At 54.3% G+C, this 26201-nt stretch overlaps 1 protein-coding gene across 1 annotated transcript in view; it reads right to left on the reverse strand.

Moving 5' to 3' along the window:
- Positions 1 to 25849, reverse strand: part of FAM178B (family with sequence similarity 178 member B) — an 81615-nt gene extending 55766 nt beyond the window's left edge. Inside the window, exons 1-6 of the mRNA XM_082672346.1 lie at positions 25547 to 25849; positions 24477 to 24538; positions 21542 to 21643; positions 16727 to 16879; positions 10335 to 10440; positions 6714 to 6798 (exon numbers count right to left, since the gene is read on the reverse strand). Coding sequence (XP_082528472.1) covers positions 6714 to 6798; positions 10335 to 10440; positions 16727 to 16879; positions 21542 to 21643; positions 24477 to 24538; positions 25547 to 25834 — 796 coding nt within the window. The 5' untranslated portion in view covers positions 25835 to 25849. The remainder of the gene's footprint in view (positions 1 to 6713; positions 6799 to 10334; positions 10441 to 16726; positions 16880 to 21541; positions 21644 to 24476; positions 24539 to 25546) is intronic.
- Positions 25850 to 26201: the final 352 nt, after the last annotated feature.

The raw sequence follows: 26201 nt of genomic DNA on the forward strand, positions 1-26201 counted from the left end.
CAGGATAGCCAAAGCAATTTTGAAAAGAGCAAAGTTGGAGAACTCACACTTCCCAATTTCAAAACTTACTACAAGCTACCATAATCAAGAATTTGCAGTACTGGCATAAGGACAAATATGTGTGTGTACACACACACACACACGCACACGCACACACATATATATCAATGGAATAGAACTGAGAGTCCAGAAATAAACTCGTACATCCATGGTCAACTGATTTTCCACAAGGGTGCCAAGATAACTCACTGTGGGAAAGAATAGTCTTTCAACAAATGGTCCTGGGACAAGTGGATATCCACATGCAAAAGACTGAAGCTGTACCCCTACCTCGCACCATATACAAAAATCAACTCAAAATGGATCAAAGACCTAAATGGAAACGCTAAAACTATAGAATTCTCAGAATAAAACATAAGGGAGGGACTTCCCTGGTGGTGCAATGGTTAAGAATCTGCCTGCCAAGGCAGGGGACACGGGTTTAAGCCCTGGTCCGGGAAGATCCCACATGCCACGGAGCAACTAAGCCCGTGCGCCGCAACTACTGAGCCTTCACCCTAGAGCCCGTGAGCCACAACTACTGAAGCCCGCACACCTAGAGCCCGTGCTCCGCAGCAAGAGAAGCCACCGCAATGAGAAGCATGCGCACCGCAAAGAAGAGTAGCCCCCGCTCGCCGCAACTAGAGAAAGCCCGCGCGCAGCAACAAACACCCAATGTAGCCAAAAATAAATAAATGAATAAACTAAATAAAAAATAAACAAACAAACATAAGGGAACATCTTCATGACCTTGGACTAGGCAGTGGTGTCTTGCTTGACATCAAAGTATGGGCAACAATAGAAAACAACCGCTAAATTAGACTTTATCAAAATTAAAAACTTCTGTGCATCAAAGGCCACCGTCAAGAGAATGGAAAGATAACCCACAAAATGGGAGAAAACATTTGCAAATCACACATCTGGTAAGGATCTAATATCCAGAGTATATAAAAGAACTGCAGCTCAACAAAAAAATACAAACAATCCAATCACAAAATGAGCACAGCATTTGAACAGATACTTCCTCAAAGAAGATATACAAATGGCCAACAAGCACAGGAACAGGTGCTCAACATGCTTAGTCATTAGAGAAATGCAAACCCAAACCCACAAGGAGATATCACTTCACACCCACTAGTATGACTATTATCAAGAGATGGACAATAACAGATGTTGGCAAGGATGTGGAGAAATTGGAACCCTCAGACATGGCTGGTGGGAATGTAACATGACGCAGCCACTTCAGGAAATAGTTTGGCAGTCTTTCAAAAGACTAAACATAGAGCCACCGTATTACCCAGCAATTCCACTCCTAAGCATATACCAGTGAGAACTAAAAACGTATGTCCCCGTGAACACTTGTGTGCCAATGTTCACAGTAGTGTTACTCACAAGGGCCAAAAAGTGGAAACGACCCAAGTGCCCATCAACTGACGAATGGATATAATGTGGTACAGCCATAAAATGCAATATTATTCGGCCGTAAAAAGGAATGCTACGACATGCATGAACCTTGAAAACATTATGCTAAGTAAAAGAAGCAAACACAAAAGGTCACATATTGTCTCATTTCATTTACATGAAATGTCCAGAATAAGCAAGTCCACTGAGACAGAAGGTAGATTAGAGGTTGCCAGGGGGCTGGGAGGAGTGGGGAGTGGGCAGTGACTGCTGAGGTCTGAGGTTTCTTTTTGCGGGTGATGAAAATGTTTCAGAATTAGACAGTGGTTGAACAGCTCTGTGAATCATACTGAATCATACACTTTAAAAGGGTGAATTATATGGTACATGAATTATATCTAAATAACGACAACAACAATCTGTCCTGGTCTTGCCAAATATTAATGAAGCTTCACTACACCTGTAATGGCCCCCACTGTCCTCCAAGATCTGGCCCGAAACGTCCAGTCTTATCTCCTACTCAGCCCCTTAAAGGAAGCCCCACTCTCGCTGCTCCTGGCTTCCCCCCAATCTCTCCACAGCCAGGGCTATGCCCAGGGCTGCAAACCAGTAGAACTGTATTCTATTCTATCTACAGTCAAATAGTCTGCAGATGGGTTCACAGTGGGGCGTTTTTGGGTTTTGTTTCCTAACAGAATTAGTTACCAACAGGAGATTTCACATAAACATCCGTATTCTGGCTACAACAGACTCTGCTGGCTGCCTATCCAAGAGCCATGCTCCCCCTCCTCCCTGGGAAGGGAACGCTCATTTCATCCTGGTGTCTGCTCGGGGCAAGTGGGTCCACCCCAGTGGAGGAAGCACATCAGCCCGTGGTGGAGAGCCACGGCAACAGAAACAGGCTCTGGCTGTTTGAGCAGAAAACAGTTTTATTAAATGTCAAAAACCGATTGACCTTAAAGGTTCTGAAGCTTGAACGCCAGGACACCTCACCTGCACAGTCCCGCAAGTGTTCTAGGTTAGGTAGGGAAGCCAGGCCGCAAGCAGCAGGCGATTCTCCGTGAACAGTTCTGGAAAATATCCGAGAGATCTAGGACAAAGAGCCCTGGTATTTACTTGGTATGATTTCTTGACTCATTTCTCAATGTTCCCTTTCATACTTAATTTTCCATGTAGTGAATTAGATGCTCCAGATGTTAGAATGACAAAGATTTAAAGCAGCTATTATGACTGTGCTCAAGATGGCAAATGAGAATATGCTCATGTTGAATAGGAACAAATACGAAATCCCAATAGAGAAACAGAAACTATAAAAAACAATAAAGGACTAGATGGAAATTCCAAAACTAAAAATTCAAATATTTGAAAGGAGGCTGGAAAAAAAAGAGTCTCCTGGATTCTACCCAGGAGGTATAGGATTCATGAGGCTGAAAATTCTTTAGACAAAGCCACGGTATTCAAAGGGTACCGGCAGGTAGAAGGGGTCTTCTAGAGCCTGTGATCCAGTTCTGTCTAATGAAACAAAATGGAAAGAATGTCCTGATAAAAAGAGAGAAAAATATGTAAGAAGCAATGATCTCTTATCCCTCACCCTTATTTACCCTTTCTGCCTTGAACACTGCTGTCTTGTGAGAACATGATGATGCCTGGAGCTACAGAAGCCATTCTGCAGCCTTCAGGGGGAGTCGTGGGAAGGGAGACACAAGCTGAGCCAGAGCCCTGGTGATGCAAATCTGTTGAACATACCATGGAACAACCTGCTTCTGGATTTCTTGTCATGTGAGATGATAAACTGTTCTTAATTGGACATCTGTTACTTACGAGTCCAAGTACATCCCAACTAAAACATAGCGTCTCTTGAAAATGGACAGATCTGGCAAAGCGGAACCAGCCAGCCTCTTTAGACAGGCCGGGAGCTCTCCAGTCACCGATCTCACTAGGTCCCCACTGCAACCGCGTTTGCAATCCCTGCTCTACACGTCTTTTGAGAGATGAATCAACCGCTCCCTCTTCTACAAAGCACTTCCCGATTCCGGCCTCCCCCGTCTAACTAGAAGTAGTTTCCCGAAGTTCTGCCTCTGCCTCCTCTCTACCTCCTATTGTAATTGGACACTTAGTCCCCTCCCACCTATCAGCCCCCTGAGGGCAGGAACCATCTTCTTAAACCAGGAAAACTATTCCCACCTTACTCCGATCCTCCAGCAAACGCTGGGCTCTCAGCCCTTAGCCCCAGTCGCCTGGAGCACACCCATGACGGTCAACTCTGAAGCCTGGATCCCAGGCCCTGCCAGAGACCCGGCCCCACCCGGGCTCTCCCCTTACTCAGGAAGCATGCTGTGATGAAGGCGATTGTGTAAGACCTTTCCCGGGATAATCTGGGAAGAACCTCTGGTCAGCTACATATTCCAGAAAAAGATGGAAATTTACACACCTGCAAGTCTCCCCCATTTTACAAAAGAGAAAGGCCAGGCAACTTGAAAACTCACATACCAATCACAGATCCAAAGCCCCACAGTTCTGCCCCAGAGGGCAGTGCCCCACAGAGGACAAGGACACTCAGAGCACCTCAAGTCGTTGACAAATCTGAGAAACATGACTTCCTTTTGCATCAATCCTGGATCTAATTTAACCATACAAATGCTCCCTGAACTAGCAGTTGATTTCCAGTTCCAGCTTTTGGTAGATTCTCTCCTGGCACCTGGCTCTTGACTCTGGGCTTGGCCTTTACTTTTTAAAACTTATGTAAAAAACACATAACGTAGAAGTTGCCATCTTAACCATTTTTTTTCATCTTAACCATTTTTAAGTGTACAGTTCAGCAGTGTTAAGTACATTCACATTGTTCACCATCACCGCTACCCATTTCCAGAACTTTTTCATCATCCCAAACTGAAACGCTGTACCCATGAACAACTAACCTCCCATTCCCCCTCCCCTAGCCCCTGGCAACCACCATTCTACTTTCTGTCTCTATGAATTTGACTACTCTAGGTACTTCATATAAGAGAAATCCTACAGTATTTATCTTTTTGTGGCTGGCTTATTTCACTTAGCATAATGTCCTCAAGGTTCATCCACGTTGTAGCATGTGACAGAATTTCCTTCCCTTTTTTTTCAAAGATTTTTTGAACGTGGATCATTTTTAAATGTTTCATTTAATTTGTTACAATGTTGCTTCTGTTTTATGTTTTGGTTTTTTGTCTGCCAAGCGTGTGGGATCCTGGCTCCCTGACCAGGAATGGAACCCACACCCACTGCATCGGAAGGCGAAGCCTTAACCGCTGGGCCACCAGGGAAGTCCCAGAATTACCTTTCTTTTTAAGGCTGAATAATACTCCACTGCATGTATAGACCACATTTTGCTTATCCATTCAGCCGTCAGTGGACGATTGGGATTTGGGTCCCTTCCGCCATTTGGGTGTCGTGAGTGATGCTGCTGTGAACACGGGGGTACAAATAGTCCCCGCTTTCCCTTCTTTTGCGAACCAGGCCTTTGCCTTTGCCCAAACCAATCAAGATCCTGACCTTGGGCACAGCATTCTGTGGCCCAGTCTCTATTCCAACGGGAGGGAAAGAGACATCCTCCCCACCCCCCGCCCCCACCTTAATGCCGGGAGAACCGCTCTGCAGTGGAATGAGCTACCAGAGCTGAACTCAAGGGCCCGTTCCCGGGTCCACCCCATCCCAGTGGAGGGCGAATCAGGGACAACGTGGCAAGAAGCAAAGAAGAGTGGGACGTCCCCTCTGCCTCAGCGGGAGGAGACACAGACCACCTTGCGCAGGAGAAGAGTGGGACAAGGGAGGCCTCTGTTCCCCAAAGGGCAGGCCTGCCACAGAGGCGCGAAAGGGCAGCCCAGGCTGCAGGGGCAGGGGTTATGCAAAGGGAGAGGAGGCCGAGACTGGCGCTATTCAGAGGACCTCAGTTAGAGGGTCCCAGGCGTAGGGGCAGGGGCGGGGGAGGGGGGAGTGGGAGGAGTCTGGAATGCTCTAATGTGACAGATGGCCCCCAGCTCAGCCAACGCCTGGAGGGGAGGCACAAAAGCAGAAATTCAAAGGGCTGCTTGCCGGTGGTGGTGGTGGGGGGTTAATGGTGCATCATGGGTCTATAACCTTGGCCTTCAGAACTACGTGCTTCCATGTTTTAGCGGGAGGGTGGGCAGACTGCAGCTGGTGGGCAAGGGCGCGGTCTGGAAACCTGTGGATCCCTCTCGCTGTCTGCCCTAAGCACCTTTCAATCGGTTACCTGATATTTTTTGGTGCCAAAGTGTCTAGTTTCAGGCACCAAATGATGACAGCCCGGTAAGGGTGCAGCCACAGAAGGGGAAACTAATTGCTTCTGTGGAACTCTGAACATCTGAAAGGGTAAAAATGACTCAGGTACTTCCCTGGTGGCGCAGTGGTTAAGAATCCGCCTGCCAATGCAGGGGACACAGGTTCAAGCTCTGGTCTGGGAAGATCCCACATGCCTCCGAGCAACTAAGCCAGTGCGCCACAACTACTGAGCCTGCGCTCTAGAGCCCACGTGCCACTACTGAAGCCCTCGCACCTAGAGCCCGTGCTCCGCAGCAAGAGAAGCCACCGCAATGAGAAGCCCGCGCACCGCAATGAAGAGTAGCCCCCGCTCACCTCAACTAGAGAAAGCCCGTGTGCAGCAACGAAGACCCAACGCAGCCAAAAATAAATAAATAAACTAAAAACAAATAAAAATAACTTAAGTGTATCCCTTACATGTCAGGACCAAGGTACAGACTCAAAGCTCTCACTCCAGCCCAGTCCAAACTTAGGGGCTCCACTGATGCCCTAGGAGCTGAGGAGGGCTGCGGGTAGGGGCACAGCTTCAGGGCCCTCCCCCTTGGTGACTCCAACCCAAAGAGCTTCCCTGATTTGATGCAGATGTTCCTGGAACCCACCCAAGCAAACTGGGGCTCTCAGGAAGAAGCTGGAGGCAAGCTGTCCTCGTAAATCCAGAGAACCCAGCTCCCAGACTGTTCCAGGATCCTAAGTCTGTGAAGTCAGCCTGGACTTGGCCCTGGTGACATGGAGCTGAGGCCAGAGAAGGTGCTGGGGAGCCTGTTGGCTCAGCTTTTTACTAACGCAGGAGCCAGAGCCAAAGATGGCCTGATGTCTCCGTGTCCCGGTGATGCAACATCCCCACTAGCACCTCTCCCACACACTGGGCTGGGGCGGTGCGGGGCTGAGAGCTGAGTACTATGTAGGCTCTCCAGCTTGGGTACCCAGCGTGCCAGCTGCTGCCCTGCACCCGAGGTACTGACCAGACGGACGGAAGAGCCCATCCACGCTGAGGTCCCACAGGAGACCAAAGGCTCCCAAAGAAGTTTCTGGAGGCCATGTCAGCAGCTAGGAGGAGAAAAAAGAAACAGGTTAGCTGGGTCATTCCTATGGAGTAATAGCAGAACCCTTTATTACGCCATATTAAATAAGTCCCATTTAATCCTCACAAATCCACACAGTAGAAGGATATTGTCATTACTGCTGCTTTACAGATGAAGAAACCAAGCTCAGAGAGGTCAAGCAACTTCCCCAGGGTCACAGAGCAACGAAGCAGAAAAGCCAGGATTCAATCCCAGGTCTATGCGACTTGAAATCTCCTACTCTGTCCACCTCCCTGTGTGGGAGTCTTGGTCCTTCTGCCCCTCACTCCCTGTGGTCACAGCCACGCCCCTCCAGGGCAGGAACCGGTGTAGGGAAGAGAAAGAGCTCAGCGGCACTGACTACCGTCAGCGGTACAAGATAAAGTGCGGCCCCTCTGCGAGGCCCTCACATCACTTCCAGGTCAGGGCCTTCACTCCGAACATCGGAGCCTCGGGAGCCCACCGGCTCTGGGAGGTCCTTGGTACTGAGTGCGGATCCTCAACAAGCTGGTGGGGGGAGGGTGGGCAGGGCACCCACCTGACTCAAACGCACTGGGATTCTTATTCAAACACTCCTTGAGTCTGCGGCCACAGCTGGGGATTTGGAACGTGAACAGAGTGTGACATGGAGACGTGCACCCTCCCCACCAGCGCCATCCAGTCTGGGGACACACAGGTGAGGCCAGGCCACGCCGTGTAGCACACCATCCTCCCTCTGGAGAGTGCCGAGAAAAGCCCGCTGCAGTGGGCGCTCGGTTCAGGACCAAGGCTCCCACCCCCACGGGCTGGGCATTGCTGCTGGCTGATTGACCTCGGACAGAGGGAGTCCCTCACCCAAGGTCACACCCCCCTCTCCAAGTGTAGCCATCGTCTGATAACTAGCCGATGCTGGGGTCCAAAGGCCAGGACCCCTTGCCTCAAATGGGACAACTCTAAAGGGTAATCCCAGTTCCAGAGCACCCCGGGACTGGCCGTGGCCTGGCATGCAGTTGCTTTGCTACTCGGCTTCTCCTTCTGCCCCAGCCCTGCTGCCCTCCCTCCCTCACAGGGGCGGCTTCCTGCTTCCCAGGGATCTGACCTAAGACACGAGAACCCTGCCTCCCTCTTCCTTTCCTAACTTTTTTATAGTTGAACACGTGATCGTTCCCCAACAAGAATACAAGTTCACTGACAGCATAAGCTTCCTGCTTTTGTCTGCCCTCCCCAGCAAGGCTCACCTGGGAAGCATACACTAGGGCCCCAGTGACGAGCTCACACAATTCACGAGCACTAAGGCTAAAGCCTACTCACCCAGCGCCACTGTTCACCCCACTGAAGCCCCCGGCTTCAGGGAGGGTGGCGGGCAGCAGGAACTAGTCTCCATGGGGACACAGGATGGCCTTTCCAAAGAGCTGAAGGAGCAGGGTTGGAGCGGTCTGCCCAACTCCCCCACCCCCTAGCTCTCAGAATCAACCCCAGGTATGCATGTGGGACCCCAGCAGCCCTGTGAGCCTGCTCCCCTAGCTGCCTTTGATTGGGAGTGGTCACTGAACCCCTCTTAGGCCAATCAGACTCTCCTTCCTGGGAATTTACTTAACCGTGGAGCCTGGGGTACAGAGAGAAGCCGAAAGCCTGTCCTAGGATCCCGACCCTTGTCCAACCTGCTTCCAGCTCGTCCTGAGGCCCAGCTGTATCCCTGCCCTTGGATCCCACGAACCGCCCCTGCACCTTCATCGGAGCGCCACCCGCCCCAGCAGCTTCAGGCAGCCCCCGTGGATCTGTGCCTCTCACTAACAGCGCGCGGTTCTGAAGTACGCGGAACCCCACGGCCACGTTCTACGCATCTACCTGGGACGCCATTTCCAGGACCTTTCTGTCCCTAGAGCTCAGCATGTAGCCTGTCCTGAACCAAGGTCTGCAAAGGAACCAATGCTACTGTTGCTGTGGGAAAATAAGTTCCAAGTGACAAGAAAACCAAAACCTCGGAAGTGAAACATCAGAGCCCATCCTAAAGCCTGTAGTGTGATCACGTGAGTGGCAGACAGCAGCTGCCCTGGTCCTCCTTCCCCTCCGGAGACAAAGATGTTGGGCAGGGTCTCCCCCAGAAGAGGCCCCCAAGGCCAAGCGCACCCCTTTCACTGATCTGACTTTAGCCATGGGCAGGGAGAGGAGCTGCTTTGTTTCTCCTTGCTGAAGATGGAGAACCTGACCTCCGTGCTAACTTCATTTCTTCCAGATGATGCCCAGACCCTGGGCAGAACCTCGGGGGACTATAAGGACAAGGCAGCTCACAGGATTTCCTCACTCAGCCTTCGCGTGGGACTACCGACCCCAGTTTACAGAGTGGAAACTGAGGCACGGAGCTGATGTTAAATAACTCCCCAAGTCACACAGTAGTATGTGGAGGAGCAGGGCTCGGTCCTCTGCTCTCGGGGACCCCCCAGGTGACAGACGTGGGGGGAGAGACAAGGCGGGGCTCGCTCACGCCTCCACGCCGTGTCAGGGTCACACAAGGACCCTCTGTGGGCGACATCTCAGACCGGTTCTTTGTGCCTCCGATGCCCGACTTTGCGTCTGTCGTGCGCTGAGCAAGGAGAAAGAAGCCTGCACTGAGTGTGGACGGAGAATAATGGCCGCTCTGTTCCCTGTGTGGCCTGGGCCCGGGGGAGGGGCAGGGCAGGGCCGATGGGAAGGAGCCCAGAGGGAAGGAGAGAGAGCCAGAGGGCTCCTTCTGGAAGGCAGCCAGCCTGCCGAGGCCGAGGAGTTCCGAGGACAATCCGCCCCGCAGGGTGGCTCTAATTCACGGCTGGGGTCCAGGCTCCAACTGGCAGGAATGGGACCAGCTGGAACTTGGGACCTGCCGGTCCCCGGGCAAGGGAAGGTCCTGGGTGGGGGCCAAGGCTGCATCCCCGTGCCCTGCGTTCAGATCCCAGCAGCTGGTTCCCGGGCCTTCCCTGCTGGCTTCTCACTGTCTTTCTCAGCGCAAAGGTTCTGAGCCCCGGGCAGAATGCATGTGCCCCTGGCAGCAACCGGAACGGAAGGGAGGGGAAGACAGAGCAGCTGTTCTAGGCTTTTCCAGCCGACCTACAACTCCACAGCGGGAGGCAAACACCCGAGCACCCCAGCTCAGAATTCACCAGGGCCCTCACACCTGCAAGGCTGCTGCACGGCTGTGCTCCCGCTGCCCATGGGACGAGGGCCGGGACCTGTGACTTGGAGATGAGCCTGGACACAAGGCGAGCAGGTGTGAGCACCTGCTGAGCGGCCCTGCCGGAATCACACAGAGGGCCTCTGGGGGCAAAGCAACACCCTGTGAGGCACACGCTCTGGGGGGACCGGAGTGAAGACAACAGACCGGTCCCTGCACCTCCCTGTCTCTGTCATCACAAGCCCCCCTCCCTCCTCCAGCCTCAGCTGGGACAAACCCAGCAGCACCCAAGGCCAGAAGAAGAGGGTGGGTGCCCAGCCCCTCCTGCCAGCAGCCCTGCCCAGACTGTTGTGCCGGCACGCTCTCGCCCCCTGGCGGCAGGCCGCGGTGCTCACCTGGAACAGCCACCGGAGCAGGGGCACGGGGCGGAGGCCCGAGGGCAGGTAGAGGCTGCTCAGGAGGCCGCTGCGCAGGAAGGAGAGCTGCTGGGCCGGCGGGGAGCTGTGGGAGCAAAGGGACAGAGGGGCGAGGTCAGGGAGGGAGCCTCCTCAACACGCCTGTCTTGGCGAGGCTGGGTTCAGGGGGATGGTTCAGATTTCCGCTTCACCGGGATGCTAGAAGCGCGTCAGTCCCTGCTCTGGACAAAACTGCTGGTGGAGCCCTGGTGCAAGCACCCGCTGGAAGGTAAAACGACCCGTGGCACCATCAGAATCATCTGCTGTCCACGAACACATGTCACAGTAGGGTTTTTTGTTTGTTTGTTTGGTTTTGGTTTTTCTTTGGCCACGCCGTGCGGCATGCGGGATCTTAGTTCCCCGACCACGGACCGAACCCGGGCCATGGCAGTGAAAGTACTAAGTCCCAACCACTGGACTGCCAGGGAACTCCCTTCACAGTGTTTTAAACACACGACTGAGGAATACAGTTTGTCCTTCCCATTTGACGGGGGTGGGAGGAAACTGAGGTATTTACCAGGGTTGTGAAAAGGACCTGCGTTGCAATGAGGAGAGGGGCCTGGGAGTCGCACCTTTTAGCTGAGGGCTCCGGGCTGCAGCGGGCGGACAGAATTACCTATGGGGCCCACGTGGAGCCAGCATCCGGGGTCTGGTTACACAGAGCGTGTCTGCCCCGTCTTGTGTTTTTCCGAAACAAAGGGGACACCTGAGAAGATGGGAAAGTAACAGAAAGGGGCCCAAGACGGGGAAGTTTTGGGAAGGAAATAACAACCAAGGGTGCCACGTGGGATTCTCTGGAAACCACGTGAGCAGCGATGGTCCCAGGGCCAAGGGGGAAGGGCGCTCAGACTCTCCATACTCCTGGGGCCCTAACCTGCGATTCCATTCCCGACTGGATCCGGCGGGGCCTTTCCCTCCCGCCAGGAGCTGCTGGCGTGGAGAGGAGCCCTGCTTTGAGTACACTGTTGCCCCGATAGATCATCTGGACCCACAGGATCCCAGGTCCCTGTACAACGAGGAGTTGATATATTTTGTGCGGTTTTAGGGCCTCTGGTAGAAGGTGCTTCGTTTCAGAGGGGCTGGCTGGACTGCATCACCCTCTTGTACTCCTGGACGTCCCGTGGAGGCTGGGTGTGGGGTAGGATTCTCCCGCTCCGTCCGTGTTTGGTGAATGCCTCTTCGCTCTCTTTCTAGATAACGTCCTAAAGGCAATTAATAAGGATTCCAGAAAATGAAAAAGTAACTTCGTGTTTGTTCTTCTTTTTTAATGGCCAAATCCCGGCAAAGAGCATTTCAGACAGCATTTAAAGTCATGACTCGAGAGAGAAAGTTCCTCGGTCAGCCCAACCTCCTCCTCTCCTTTTTAAAAAGGACATCATACTTTAATCTGCCAGGAACAGAATGCTCCAAAACAAAGATTCTCCTCGGAGCCAAGCTGCTGTCTGCTTGAGTATATCCAGGCAATTTACAAATTGTATATGTCTTTTTCTTTTTTTTAAATCATTTAGGTTCAGAGAAAGCAGCTTTGTTCCTGTGCTTGTGAAGCTGGCCGTTCTAAAACAGTCCTTTATTTGCACATACAAACACGTGTGCACCCCAGGGCTGCTGGCACACACCACTCTGATCCCCGTGCTCGGTCACACGGACACTTTCACGGACTGACTCCCGCGATGCATGCGTGGTTCAAGCACAGCACCCCGAACACCAGACGATACCCAAGCACACCGTGTCTGGAGGGCCTCACAAATTGGCAGGACCTGGCCAGGGGCCATGTGGTAAGGAGGCTGGGGCTCCGGGGACTCTAGGAGACTCTGGCTCTGGCATTCTGCTCGGGGGGCACCCGCCAGCTTCTCAGTAGGGGAGTTGATTGTACAAGCCCCTGTAGGCTCAGATAAACACATTTCCGACTGCTGCTCAGAGGGAGAGATACCCCTTGGGTGAGAATGTCTCCCTTCTGCTACACCATTCTGCAGTGCAGTTTCTGCCAGAGAAATGCTCAGTCCGCCTTGGGTTCACTGCTGCTGAGCTAGGCTTAGTCTGCAAGACCAGGAGCTGGAGGTACGCCGAGAGGGCACGGTCCGGCTGTGCCTCGAAGCGAACGGCTTTCAAGGAATTCTGTGCCGACAGCCTGATGAGATGCGAGCACTCTCCTCCATGCGTGCTCGGTGTGAGGGAGGCAGTGCTGCCTTGCCGGCTGCACCACGAGTCCCATCACCACTCAGTGGAAGGACAGGCCGGCGGCAGAAGTAACTTCCCGCTTGGGGGAAGGGTGGGGATGGGCCTGGCGTGCAGACACTGCCCTGATCTGAGGCAGGAGGAGAGTCTGCACAGCAGCACGTGGGGAGGCCTGGAGGAGAAGGGAAGCGTGTGGTAGGTGTGTGCGCTGCAAACTCAAACACCGCAGGTTACGGAATCAACTGCTGTCAGATTTACACAAACCCACGGCGTGTCCACAAGCCAAGAATGCTGACCCCGGGTCCAGGTGGGTGCCTGTGCTTGTGGCAAAGCCAAGGCCAAGGTCAGAAGTTATCCTGAGAATGTCAGAATGTCTCGGAGCAAGAATGGGAGGAGCAGAGCCTCCTGCTGGGCAGCAGATGCCAGGCAGGCCCAGCTGAGCGTGAAGCCCCAGCTGCCAACCCTGAGGATCCCGGGGAGGGGGGGCGGGGGGGAGGTCCCCACCCAGACAGGGAGCTGCCAGAATGCACTAACGCCCTGCCACCGCGGCAAGGACACGGGGCCATGGGAACAGAAGGAAGGAAGGTTGCGGGGGGCGGGGGGATCAGCCCCAAAGGGGAATCACACAGAACAAAGGCCCCAGCCTGGGTCAGCAGGCTGGGCTCCTGGCGGAGCTCCGACCTTCTGCTTGGACTGTGGGTTCCTGATAAGGCCCGCGTCAGGACCCCTCCAGCCCCCATCTCTCGTCTGTTTTACGGGCGGCCGTCCCAGAGGGCGAAGTCTCTAAATGCCTCGGGAATCCCAAGTGATGGCAGAGGGATAAACAGCGAGCGCCGTTATTTATACAGTGTCAGTTTCCGCGCCTTTGCCAGGCTACTCAAATGTTAGCTTAAGTGAAATGCCGAGGAAAAGAACAGCAACAGACGGCGGTCCAAGCGCTCATCCCTGCTCCTCTTCGTTTTCCTCCCTTTGTTTAAACATCAGTGAGCGCCACGCTGGTTAGCAGCCCAGGGATCCCAGCAACAACCCGGCTGGCCACTGCTGCTGGCTCTGGAGTTTGGGGGCAGGCGCAGCCAGTTGGGCGGCTCAGCCCCGTCCACACTCTGTAACTGCTGGATTTATTTCACCCGGGCTTGCCCCTGGCAAAACAGGAGCTGGGGCCTGGGCCTGGGGGGGGGGGGTGTCTGGTGCATATGCATCATTCACACCGTGAAGCTCCGACCCACCCCCTCCCCTGCCCACTGAAGCCGTCGCGGAGGGAGGTCCCCGTCGGCGTATCAGGTACCCCGAGAACACACTGCAAACACCTCACGGGGAGAGCGGCCGGTGCATCCAGAGGACAGACATGGGTCCTGACGCTCCCGCACACACTGCGGGGGCCCAGGGTACTTCAGCGGGCAATCTCCACGCCCCCACCCCCCACCCCACCCCCATGGCACTGGCTCCTGCCTTGGAGCTGCCTGTGGGCACAGGTCCTACAGCTTTTCCACTCGGGGCTGGGGGGGGGATTAGAGGCGGAGGAAAAAGTTCAGCCCCTGGTACCAGTGTCTGTCATAGCATGTGACTTTGGTCCCAGGGAACCGACCTGAGGTCACACGTCCAGTCGGGTGACAAACGAGAGAGGATGGCCCGGGCCACCTCCAGCCCCACAGCTGTGGGTTCTGGGAGGAGATTTCTTGCATGTAAACCTGTGTAGGTCTGAGCCGGGAGCACCAGGCCCGGCGCCCTCCCTCGCTCCGCAATCTGAGACAAACTGCTGGCTTAACCTGTGCCAAGATTTCCCACTTTGTGCAGTGGAAAGAAAGACAATATCCCTCTTCACCGAACAGCAAGAAGAAGCAAATCTACTTCAAGAAGTGATTTCTTTAAATCTCCTTCACTTTCCCCCCCAAACCTCTAATGATAAAAACGATACGTGTTTATCACAGAAAGTGTGGAAAATACAGAGGAGTCTAATGAGGAGAATAAAAGTCACCTGCCATCTCACAAAGTGTTCACTTTTTCTCCGGTGAGAAACTGAACCATACTGTTCTCTGAGAGATCAAGTAACATTTTCTTCTTCCTCCATCTTCGTGCTTCCGGCTGCGCACAACGGGATAATTATTGAACGGCTAGCAAGTAACCCTCACGCTTGTGTCTGGGCTTGAAGTCCTTGGCACAAACAGGAAATAAAGGATGACACCCCCCCTCCCCAGGCTAAAGGGTGACCTTCAGGAAGTGGCCCTTCCCCGGTGCATGGCAGGCGCCCCCCTGACCTGGCCGCGGGCAGGGCGCGGGCATTCCTTCAGGAAGCCCTGCGAGCCAGGCCCTGCAGCCCCATCTCTGCCCTGCTTCGTGAGCAGACCTGAGGGCGCAGGGTCTGGATTCCCCGCTCCAGGGAAGCTGGCTGGCCACCTGGCCCCATTTGGCACGGCCGCTCGGATCCCAGGCCACCGCACCACGGGCCATCTCATCTGTCAAACACTTCCTGCCGGCCATCCAGCCTGGGACAGAAAACCTGCTGTTGGCACAGAGCCCGAGGAGAAGCAGCTCAGGAAGCCGCCTGCCTTTCCCCTCTTATCTCCTCCCCTGCCCAGCCACGCTCTGTCCCTCTCCTTCCTCCAGCTCCACTATCTTACTTCTTTCTCTTCATTCCTTTTTCCCCCCTTTTCATCATCTCTTTATCAGAAATACTTTCAATTTGGCAATGGGAACTTTTACCAATATGCATACCCTCAGACCCAATCACCTCACGTCATATGCAGGGATCTATTCCAGAACTGCAGACAAAATATTTCTGTATAAGGATACTCTCTACCACATTGTTTACAGTGGGGGGAAAAGTTGGAAACAACCTGCATGTTGAGAAAAATGAGGAAAATGGTTAAATATGTTGGGGCATCAATGCCACGGGATACAGTTTCACCATTAACATTTCTTTGTCTAATTGCAACATTTGGGCCTTGTTTGGATTCTGATTTCAACAACATATTAAAAAACACTTAAAAGACAATCAAGGAAATCTGAATGCTGACTGATATTAATTAATGCTATTAAGAAATTCCGATATTTTTTAGGTGTAATAATATACTGAAGTTTTGTCTAAAGACAGAGTCTTTTAGAGACACAGACTGAAGTGCTTACCGAATTAAATTGTATGTGTCTGGGATTTGCTTAAAAATAATCCTGAGGGGACAACGTAAGTGGGCAGGGGTAGAGATGAACCAAGATTGGCTTTGAGTTGGTAACTGACGTTGAGTGATGGGTACATGGAGGTACACTCTACTTTGATGTATGTTTGAAACTTCCCATGATAAAGAGTTTTAAAGGAAACACATCAAAACATTGTTATCTTTCTATTATAAAATAAGATGGACTAGCCGGAAAAGAGAACAAGATTCCTGCATTCAAGTGCTAATGTGGCCCCAACCTCCACGTGCCTTACAGGCTGGGGCAGGGGTTGGTGGGGGCTGGTGGCCTCTCCTCCATCCCCTCGGGCCCACCAAGGCCCAGCAGGGCACCAGCCCCCTGGAGGGCCGCTGCACTGTATCCTGTGCTTTTTCTCTCTCTCTTATTCTTAGACATGTGAACTCACAGTTGCAAGCGTTGCGTGGTATTGTGGTAAAGTTTTCAAAAATTCCCTAAAAAATCAACATAGTCAGGGGTTATGTGATAATGACCATGAACACCTTCTAACGAGAGGAGGACCAGGGTGGCTGTCCTAACGTTATACAGAGCGTACCTGGGGCTGGGGACAAACTTTTCAGGGTCAGCATCACACACAGACCCAAGGAGGAGGAGGAAGCGGCCATGACAGGCTCTGGAGAACTGCTGGATGGCCGGGAAAGTGGCTCCAGTGTTGATGGAGACATAACCCGAAAGGCATGTATGATGGGTGTGACCAGAGCCGTTCCACGAAACTGGGGCGTGGGGGAGGGAGAGGCAACACAATTACAGAACAGATGCCTAATATCTGCTGTAATGTAAGATTTTTTAAAGTGTGTACATCTAAATTGGTAAATGAAATATTGTAAGTTGACGTGTGCTATTTCATCTGTTTCCCTAAAAGCTGACATATCCGAACTGGCAAAACACGGCTTTGGACTGCCTCATGTGGGGTGGTCCTCACCACTGGGCTCCCTGAGGGAGGGGCCCGGTAATGCCGCGCCGATGTTTACCTGAGGAACAGCTCTTCCAGGCGGCTCTGTGGCTTCAGGTGTGAACAGTCCAGGATGCAGGGCAGAGGGTGCTGCCGGGGTAGAAACACAGTCTCGCCTGGATGTACTGCTGGGATGACCTGCAGTGACACGGAGAACCTCTCCACCAGCTTCCTGGCAAAGCAAGAGGCAGGAGAGCCGGGCGTCAGCAGGCACACCTGGTCTGCAGCCTGGAGGGAGGCCAGGGGGGACCAGATGGCTACCCCCGCCCTGCAGCCCCCGCCTGGTTGGGACCAGCCCAGGGACACGGCGCCACCTGCTGACGGAGGGGGAGCCCGAGAGATACAGACTGAGGAGCCCTTCCCCCTCCCACTGTCGGTCAGACCCCAACCCCTCCCTCAGGGCCTTGGTCCAGGAGCCAGAATCCTGGTCCCAGATCCTGCCCCACCCATGGGCTGCGTTCAAACTTTCACTGAGTGCCCACGACTGCGAGTGCCAGGCACTGAAGGTTGAGTCAGGCGTGGGTTGCCCTTGCACGGACAGGAAAAGCTTAACGGGATCACGGCAATGCCCTCCAGCAAGGGGACCAGCCTCAGAGCTGCTACACGGTGCCTCGAGGGGAGGACTCTCCCCTGCTTGGACTGCTTGGACTCTCCCTCTGAGCAGCGTCCTCAAGCTCCTCTGAGCAGAAGGACTCTCCAGGGAGCCTGCTAAATGCAGACACCCTGGCCCACGCCGCCCTGAGAGTCTCATTCAGTGGATCAGGGATGGGCCGCACGGACAGGGGAGAAACAGGGAGATACATTCCGACTCTATGGGCACGCATCTAAGGGAGGCGGTGAAGAGGATTCCTAAGAATGAGGCAGATCTCTGCACCACGCAGGATGGAATGATCCCCTGAGCACAGCACGCAGTGGGTGAAAATAGCAAGTTGCAGGATAGGAGGTGCGCGTGCGCGCACGCAGGTCAACACACAGACATGCACACGCACGTTCTTAGACACAGGTAACACCCCCCCACACACATCTGATGCGCCCAACCAAGGTCTGGGGTCGTCCCTAGGGAACAGTATGGGGGAGGGGAAGGAAGAAGAGACATTTTCCCGTTTATTTTACGCAACTGTGTTCGGCTTGATTTTGTGGTAACATAACATACACTTAACAATAAAAAGAACAAAATAAAAGGAGCCACCCCCTCCTCTCACCAGAGGAAAGCCCATACCCAGGTTCTCAGCCAGGCCCTGAGGCAGTGAACTTGGAGGGGACGCTGCCAGGGACTCCCGTGAGGATCTGGGACCAAGTGGCCGGCACTGGAAGTGGAGGTGCAGAGCTGGTGGTCCACCAGCTGGCCAGAGGAAACCTGTCACGCTCTGGCCAAGTGACCTAAGGTAAGGAGGGTCATCCTAAGGATGAATGGGATGAATGGGAATGAATGAATGAATGGGAATGACGTCGGAAAATTGGGGAGATTCTGATCCCGCAGCCTTTGGAAGTAGCCTTGGCAAACCACCCCACAAATGGTGAAACAATTTTCTGTTCTGTTAATTTCTTTGCTCTTTGAGTTTCTGGCTATCTACAGTTCCCTATGTTGTTTTTATAATTTGAAGAAAGGTACAAATTATTAGAAGTTTGTAAGAACTAGGCTCATCTGTAAAAAGTTCTCAGCTCCTGTCCCCCAAACCATCGTTCAAAGGGACTTTTGTGATATTAAATATAATGCATGTGCATTATTAAGAACTCTGAGATGACTCTCTCGCATCTAATTGAGGATTTCCTGTGCAGCCCAGAACTGAGGATAAAGGATGATGCTGTGGTATAAATATCCTCCCCTCCCCTGCCCCAGCACACACATAAGGTCTTTTAACTTTAAGGAACAGAGAATATAGGACACTGTCTATTCAAGACGCAAGCAATTCTTGGAGCGGGAGCAGATGATCTGCTCAGGATGACTGGGGGCCTTTCTATGATGCGTAATTGTGGCGGTCACGTGACTCCCAGTCACAGGCGGCCTGCCCGCCAGATGGTCGCCAGCCCCCAGCCTCGGCCTCACCCCTTCCAGACCCACACCCCTGCTTGGCACCCCCCATCCCACCCCCGGCCCCATTCAGGGATGGAAGAGGCTGCTGGCTTTGTACATCAGTAATTTTCTTTGAAGCAGAGAACTGAACTGTCCCATCAAAATGATCCCACATCAAAACAACCACCTCAGTGGCTGCTGTCAAAAAAGGCTTTCTCAAAGTACTACTTGAAAGTGTCACGTGCCCAGAAAATTATCAGCAATTTCATAGCCTGGCACACCGTATGCCCAGATAACTCCCTTTCTGTGGGGAATTTTCAAAACATCCAGGCCATGACTTCCAGAATCCTGGATGCACTCAGGAGAAAGGCAAACAGATAGAAAGATGATTCTGGCTACAGAGATGTCTCAAAATGTTTACTTCCAAGGCTATCCATCCAGGGAGCGGGGAACCTGGAAAGCGAACCCATGGCTCCCGACATAGAAAACTGCTTCATCACTCATGATGCCACCAAGGCCTTTGGCCCAAACCCGCAGATTCCATTCAGTCCTCATGCTCTGCAGGGAGCCATCGTGAGACCACGAGGCACCCTTTGCCTGCCCCTGGGCAGCGTGTGGAAACAGGGACCAGCTAGGAGACAGGCGTCCCCTAATCCGGGCCAGGGGCCAGCAATTGCACACAGGCTGTGGCCTCCTCTCGCCCGCCTGTTTCTGTAAACGAGGTCTCAGTGCCACACAAGCAGGCTCGCCGGTTACGATGGCCGACATGGTTGATGGGTGCTTTCCCGCCACGGCAGCACAGCAACGTAGCCGCCGACAGGCTGTATGGTCCTCAAAGCCTGAAATATTTACTATTCACAGGCTTTACAGAAAGCTTGCTGATCCCCGATCAAGTCCAAAGACAATTAGCAGAGAGACTTGAGAAAAAAAGCACACGGGCAGCCAAGGTGCTGCTTGGGCTCCTCTCTGGGCATCAGTGATGGTGAGAACCATTTGGGGGTCCTGAGAGTGGGGGCCCCCAGGTGTCTGTGTGTCATCGCTCACGCCCCTCGGTGAGTGGATGCAGAATGCTGACTCAGCGTGAGCACCCAAACCAGACCATCACGGCTGGGACCTGAATAACGTCACCCGGACGCATAGAGAAAGCAAAGCCCGGACAGGCAGGCAATCCAGGGTGTGTGGACCAGCCTGGCCTCAGTCACATGGGGGCACGTGGGGCCTGAGGGAGGGAGGGGAGAAAGGAAAGGAAGGCAGACAGACAGACAGACAGATCTGTCCCGGCTCCACTTTCCCCCTCGGCTGCTGCCCAGTCTCCTCTTTTGCCGTCTCCTCTCATTCTCCTCTGAACCTACTCCAGGCAGGCTCGCCCCAGGCGCCCCCCCAGGGCTGCTCCTGTCAACGTCACCGTGACCTCTACGTTGTGCCCCCCTGCTCTTCTCTCTGTGCCGGCTCCCGGCTGATCTCATCTGGTTTTGCAGCTCTAAATGTCACCTATACATGGTGATTCCCAAGCTGGCCTCTCTAGACAAGGGGGTCCTTGTCTTGGCCTCACCCCGGGGGTCCCCCAAGTGAACTCTTGTGCCCGTGCCTGCCACCCCCCAGCGTGCGTCACTCAGCCCTCCTCCATTAAATAAAGACAACTCCGACCTTCTGGCTGCTCAGGCCAGAATCCCCGGGGTCCCTCTGATTCCTCTCTTTCTCCCAGAGCCTCCATCCAGCTCGTCAGCAAACCCCGTCGGTTCTACCCTGAAGACGTACCCAGAGTTTGCCTCCTCCTCAGCACCCGGCCCTGACTCCGGGATTACTACCATGGCGCCCTCCGCCCCCACCTCCCCTGCGCCCCGCCCCCCGAGTCTACCCCCACCCAGTTCAGATGAGCGGCAGCCAGCTTCCTGCAGCCTCCCTAACCTCCTCTCTCCTGCCTGCTGCCGCCGCAAGGCCCTCCCAGGCCCACCTCTCACCATCTTCAGGGCTCTGCTGAAAAGTCAGCCACTCACAGAGGCCTTCCCTGACCCCTCCTCCGAACCTTCCAGCCCTCCCGGCACTGCTGACACCCCCTCCCCACTCTCTCCTTTCTCATGAGCACCTGTCACACAACTTCCTTCATTCACCGTGTGCATTGGTGGTCTCCCCGCCCTGACGGCGGGCAACACGGGGGCAGAGACCTCTGTCTGGTTCTCTTCCTGCTGTACCCCCAGAGTCTGCACAGAGCCTAGCACAAAGTTGGCACGTAGACAACAGACAGACGGATGGACAGACGGACGGACAAATGGATGAATGGATAACAGGGTACCCTGAAGATGAATTCAACTGTGGTCCTCAGGTATCTCCTAGACTCCACGGTACAGATGACTCCAGCCCTCCCTCCAGCCAACGGGTCAGCAGACTCCGGCCCAGACGACAGCTCTGACAGAAGCTGCCTTCCTTCCCCAAACAGGGGAAGACAGAAAATGTCACGTGGCTGTATTTTCCCGTGTAAAGTCAATGTTCATTCAGACTGTAGTTTGAGACCTGGTTCCACACGTTTGGGCAGACAACTGGGGAAGAGCAGGCCGTATTTTATACCTCTGTGTCTTCAAAGGCCCACACTAGACCCTGACACACAGTAGGTGAATAAATGCTTCTCGAATCAATGAACAGATGTGGGATTAAGAGAAAGATGCAGCTTGAGAACTCATCAACAGCACACAAACCGCGGTTGAAACTGTCCAGAACCAAGGGCAGGTGAGCACTTAAACCCTCTGCTTGGAGAGGCGGGTGCGGGGACTTGGCCCTGAGTGGGCACACGCCTCCCCTCCCACCTGTGCCCACTCCCCGCACCTGTGCTCTGGTGTGAGCGGCACGTTATCAGGATCCGAGGAGTTGAGGTCAAGACAGTCCTGCAGAAGCAGCTTCTCTCGCTCTTGCTCCAGGGCCTGTTGCCTGTCGGAAGGTGAGAGGTGAAAATAGGGTCAGTGCAGTGCCTGCTCATCCGGCCCCGTCACTGGGCTGCAGGGGCCTCCCAGGGCACAGCAAGGCCTAGGCACGGGGACCAGGGAGCTCAGAGCCCTGTCTCCCTGCACACAGCTCTCAGACTTAGATTCCGGGGGGGGGGGGGGAGGGACTGCACTGCAACAGCTGTGCTGCCTGAAAGAAGACAATTTACGCTACACAACGTCAAACGCACCTTTATTTGTGTACTTTGTTCTGGCATCTGCTCGCTCTTTAACACACCAGGGGCAGGGCCTAGCCCTTCTGCTCCTCCCGCGTCCAGCCCTGTGCCCATGGCTCCCCCAGGCCTGCCTCTCCAGCCCCAAGTGGCAGCCCCCCAGGGCCTGCTCCTTCCCTACTGCACCTGCCCTGCCCCGCCCCTGAGTCCATGTTCTCCCTCCAGGCCTGAGCGCCTCACTTCCCTTTTCTTTTTTTTTTTTGCAGTATGCGGGCCTCTCACTGCTGTGGCCTCTCCCGCTGCGGAACACAGGCTCCGGACGCGCAGGCTCAGCGGCCATGGCTCACGGGCCCAGCCGCTCCGCGGCATGTGGATCATCCTGGACCGGGGCACGAACCCGTGTCTACTGCACCGGCAGGCGGACTCTCAATCACTGTGCCACCAGGGAAGCCCTCACTTCCCTTTTCAATCGGCCCCACCAAAGGCCCTGTGTGCCGACCATCATCTTGCTGGAGCCCGGCTCCCTCACCTCCTGCCCTGAGCACACGCAAACCCCAAAAGGGGGCACCAGTCCCCGCCTGGCCTTCTGCGTCCTTGTTCCCTCCAGCTGTCCAGGGTGCTCACCCTGGCTTTGCCCACTGGTCCTCGGTTCTCAAAGACTTCGCCTCCAGACCAGCCTGTGTTGGGTTCAGATCCTTTGAGCCAGCCACTAGATGGATGATTTCCAGCCAAATGTGGCCGGTCCTCCCGACATCGTGCACCTAATTCTCAATTCCTCTTCCCTACACAGGCCCCAGCCACCCAGGGCAGCAGGTCCCACGGGAGCTCCCCGAGGCCCCGTCTCATCACCATTCACCCTGTTCCCCCCTCATGCTTCCCATCCATTCTCCATAACGCAGCCTAAGCGCACTCTCTTAAACACATGGCAAAACACATCAGGACCTGCTTAAAATTTGCCCATGACTCGACCTTGTGTTCACGAGGCTCCCGTTCACATCTCGGCTGCATCTCCTGCTCTGTCCACTCCCCACACTCTGCCACCGAGAATTCCAGTCCCAGCCAGCCAGGAGAGGCACGGTTTGTCCTTCCTGCCTTTACGTGTGTGGTCACTCCTGCTGCCCTCCCAACTCTTATCCTCCAAGGTCCAAGGCCAAGGATCCCCCCTGGGGAGCCTGTCCTGACTCCGGGCTAAGTTAGATGCCACTATTCCAGGCCCCTCCATAGCAGCTTTACAGCACAGGAAATACTAGAATCATTGCGTTCAATTCCAGGTGAGTGGGGCTCACCATCATATCCGTATATCCTGTGCCTGGCACAGGGCGCAGGGCAGAGCAGGAACCTTCCCATGCAAGGCATTGAGGAGCGGGTAGCTCCCCACGCGTGTTCACTTTCCTGCTGACACTTCTGAGTATCTAATATATTTACAGCTGGATACCGTGCAAACGTACAGACACGGCCCCTTCCCTAAATTACCCTCTGGTTAGGAAAAAATATACTCAGGTAAAGGAGTTAAACAACAAAAGTCATGGGCTATTAAGAGCCCAGAGGAGGAAGATGACTCTGGGGTGGGGTCAGGAGTAGACACAGGAGAGAAAACAATCATTCATCCCACAGGTGTATTTAACCCCCTCTTGCGGGCAAGAACATGGGCTGGGAATTGGGAAAAACAGAGACCAGTGAGATGTCATTCCGACAAGAACCCAAGCATCAGACAACAGCACCGCCTCTTAACTTCCGCAAAGTGAGTGTGCACACACTGAGCAAAAACAACACCGGAGAAGGGATGAGAACACCAGAAGAATAAGCCTGTGGGCAACGTGCTCCCGTGCATCAAAGCGCAAGCCCAGGGGTGAAGTCCACTGCGTCCCAGCCGCCCCAGTCCTCGCGGCCAATGGAGGAGCAGGATTCTAGTGTCTTCACCACCAAATGGGCCCTCAGGGCAAGCCAACCATAGCACTTGCTTTCCAGTAAAGAAAGAGCACCGGGGTTGGTTTCCATCCCCACCTCCGCCTCCCTAAGGGATTTCCAGTTCTGATGGGATGTGACTTTTGCCTTTAGAAACCAACTTCCACGTGAGACATGCTCACCATAATCCCAGGGGGAGGGCAGGTGAACTAGACCAAGCGCTACTGAATAACGACCAAAGAGTGTTCGGGTGGCGGCGCGGGGCAGGGCGCAGGAAAAGCTGGCACCTTACCCCCCACCCCTCCCACTCCACCTCCGTCACCGTCAAGTCGATCGTCAGGCTGTGCGCCTCGGTATCAAAGCAGTGTGCTTCTTCCGCTTCGCTCAGTGGGAGCTGAGCAAGCCCTAAACCAGCATGAACTGGGCAGAACAGCGCCGAGGTGGGGACGGAACCGGAACGAGGGCTCTGTGCGTGGTGAGGGTCTGGGGCTCTCTGCCTCAGAGGTGCTGCCCTTTGACCCGCTACTGTTCTGCACACTCGTTATTCACCAGGGCACACAGGGCACTCAGGAGGCATGCTGATGGCGGGGGTAGGCTGCTTTATCCTGAGAGGAATTTGCTCTGAGTCTCTGAGGACAAACCCATGAAATCACTGCCAACCCACAGAAGTGAAGACCCCCATGATGGACCCTCCCCACTCACCTCTTCTCCTGCAGTAAGTAATCCAAGCTGTTGACGTAGCACCCGGACTCCCCAGAGGCAATCTGGAGAAGCCACATGGGAACGGGCAAGAAAGAGGAAGACAGAGACAGAGGGAAAAAGAATAAAACTGAAGCTCCGTGAAGCCCTTTACTTATTTTGTTTACTTTTCTGAACAGGCAATACATTCAATCGCTCACCTCCATCCCCAGCCGCCCAGGTCCCTCCCCATAGGTGAGCACAGGTGTTTACTGCTGGCTGTGCTGAGACACTGTACGCACAGACAAGCACACAGTAATACATCATAGACTCTCTCCTTCAACACAGGTGGTAGCACGCTACACCCCCTATTCTGCACTTTGCTGATTTTCAGTTAACAATATGTCTTCAGGGTCATTCCATATCAATACTAAAGGGATAGTTTTTTGTTTGTTTTAAAAAAAAACAGTTCCATGGTATTCTGATTTATGATTAGAACATAATTTATTAGTTCCCTAGTGATTGGCATTTTGGTTATTGGCAATCTTGAGCTATTACAAACAAATAAATCCTATTCTCAGAATAAATTTCCTGGATCTATGGGCACTCAAACGTCCCCACAATCTTCCCAGCAACCACAGTTTATTCCCGGCTTAAAGTTCATCACTGAAGTTTCCACTTCGGAATCCCAGGTCGCTGGACCACAGTTAGCCTGAGGCTTTGTGCCTGACCTCGCCTAGACCCATGATCCCAACCACAGCTGCAAAAGCCTTGATGGGACCCACACAGGGGCGGCATCAAATACGGCACCACCCCAGGCATTTTTATTAGCAGGAGTTAGGAGCAGAAATAAAGGGAGAGATGCAGCCCAGCCTTGGGGGTCCAAGCTCCCAGGCACGAGGGCCCAGGGGCTGGGGAGAGGTGGCGGGGTGTGTGTGGCCAAGGAGGGACAGTCAAGGCGAGGTGGCCGAAGGAGGGCAGTTGGGGCGTGGCTGAGGAGGACGGCCAAAAAGGGGTGGCTTGGGGGTGACTAAGGAGAGGTGGATGAAGAGGGGCGGCAAGGAAAGGAGGCCAAGGGGCAGTTCCTGGCTTACTGAGGTGCGGGCGTCCACCCATGGCGCTGCAGCCTTTGGGCTGGTGCCTGCCGTGCTCCAGAACGGCTCCTCCAGTGAGGCCAGACCCCCCACGGGGTCTGGGTCCTGGGACTCCTGCTTTGACTCCTTGGGCAGCTGGTGAGCCAGTCTTCTCAGGCCCCGAGGCCCCGCCGTGCCTGCCTGCCTCTGGGCTGGGGCCCCGCTGTCAGTCAGTGGGGCCCTTGGCTTCAGGAACTCCACGGGCGGTGGGCTCCAGTCGCTGGGGAACATGTCACCATCGGCCTGCATCTTGGGCTTCTTCGGCGACTTGGGAGCTGGAGCAGAGGAGGGGCTGCAAAGGCGCCGCGTGGGGTGCAGGAACCCCTGGTGCAGGGGGTGGTCGAGGCAGCTGCTCTTCAGGTTGGGCAAGAGGATGGGCCTGGCGGCGGCTGCCTGAACCCCTGTGGACGGGACAGAGCCCTGCAGTGTCCCCACCTGCCTGCCACCATCCCAGCCACAGCACCACACTGGCTGAGGAGAGGGGTGGCTTGGGATTGCTGTGGGCAGCATGCAAGCGGAGTCCCTCAACTGTGCGTTTTCCACTCCCTCGTGGCCCCAAACGTCAGAAAGGCTCTACCTGCACAGGGGAGCGACACCTACCTTCTCTCCAAGGACT

Source organism: Grampus griseus (genome assembly GCF_964374135.1).
Source record: "Grampus griseus genome assembly, chromosome: 15".
NCBI classification, from domain to species: Eukaryota; Metazoa; Chordata; class Mammalia; order Artiodactyla; family Delphinidae; genus Grampus; species Grampus griseus.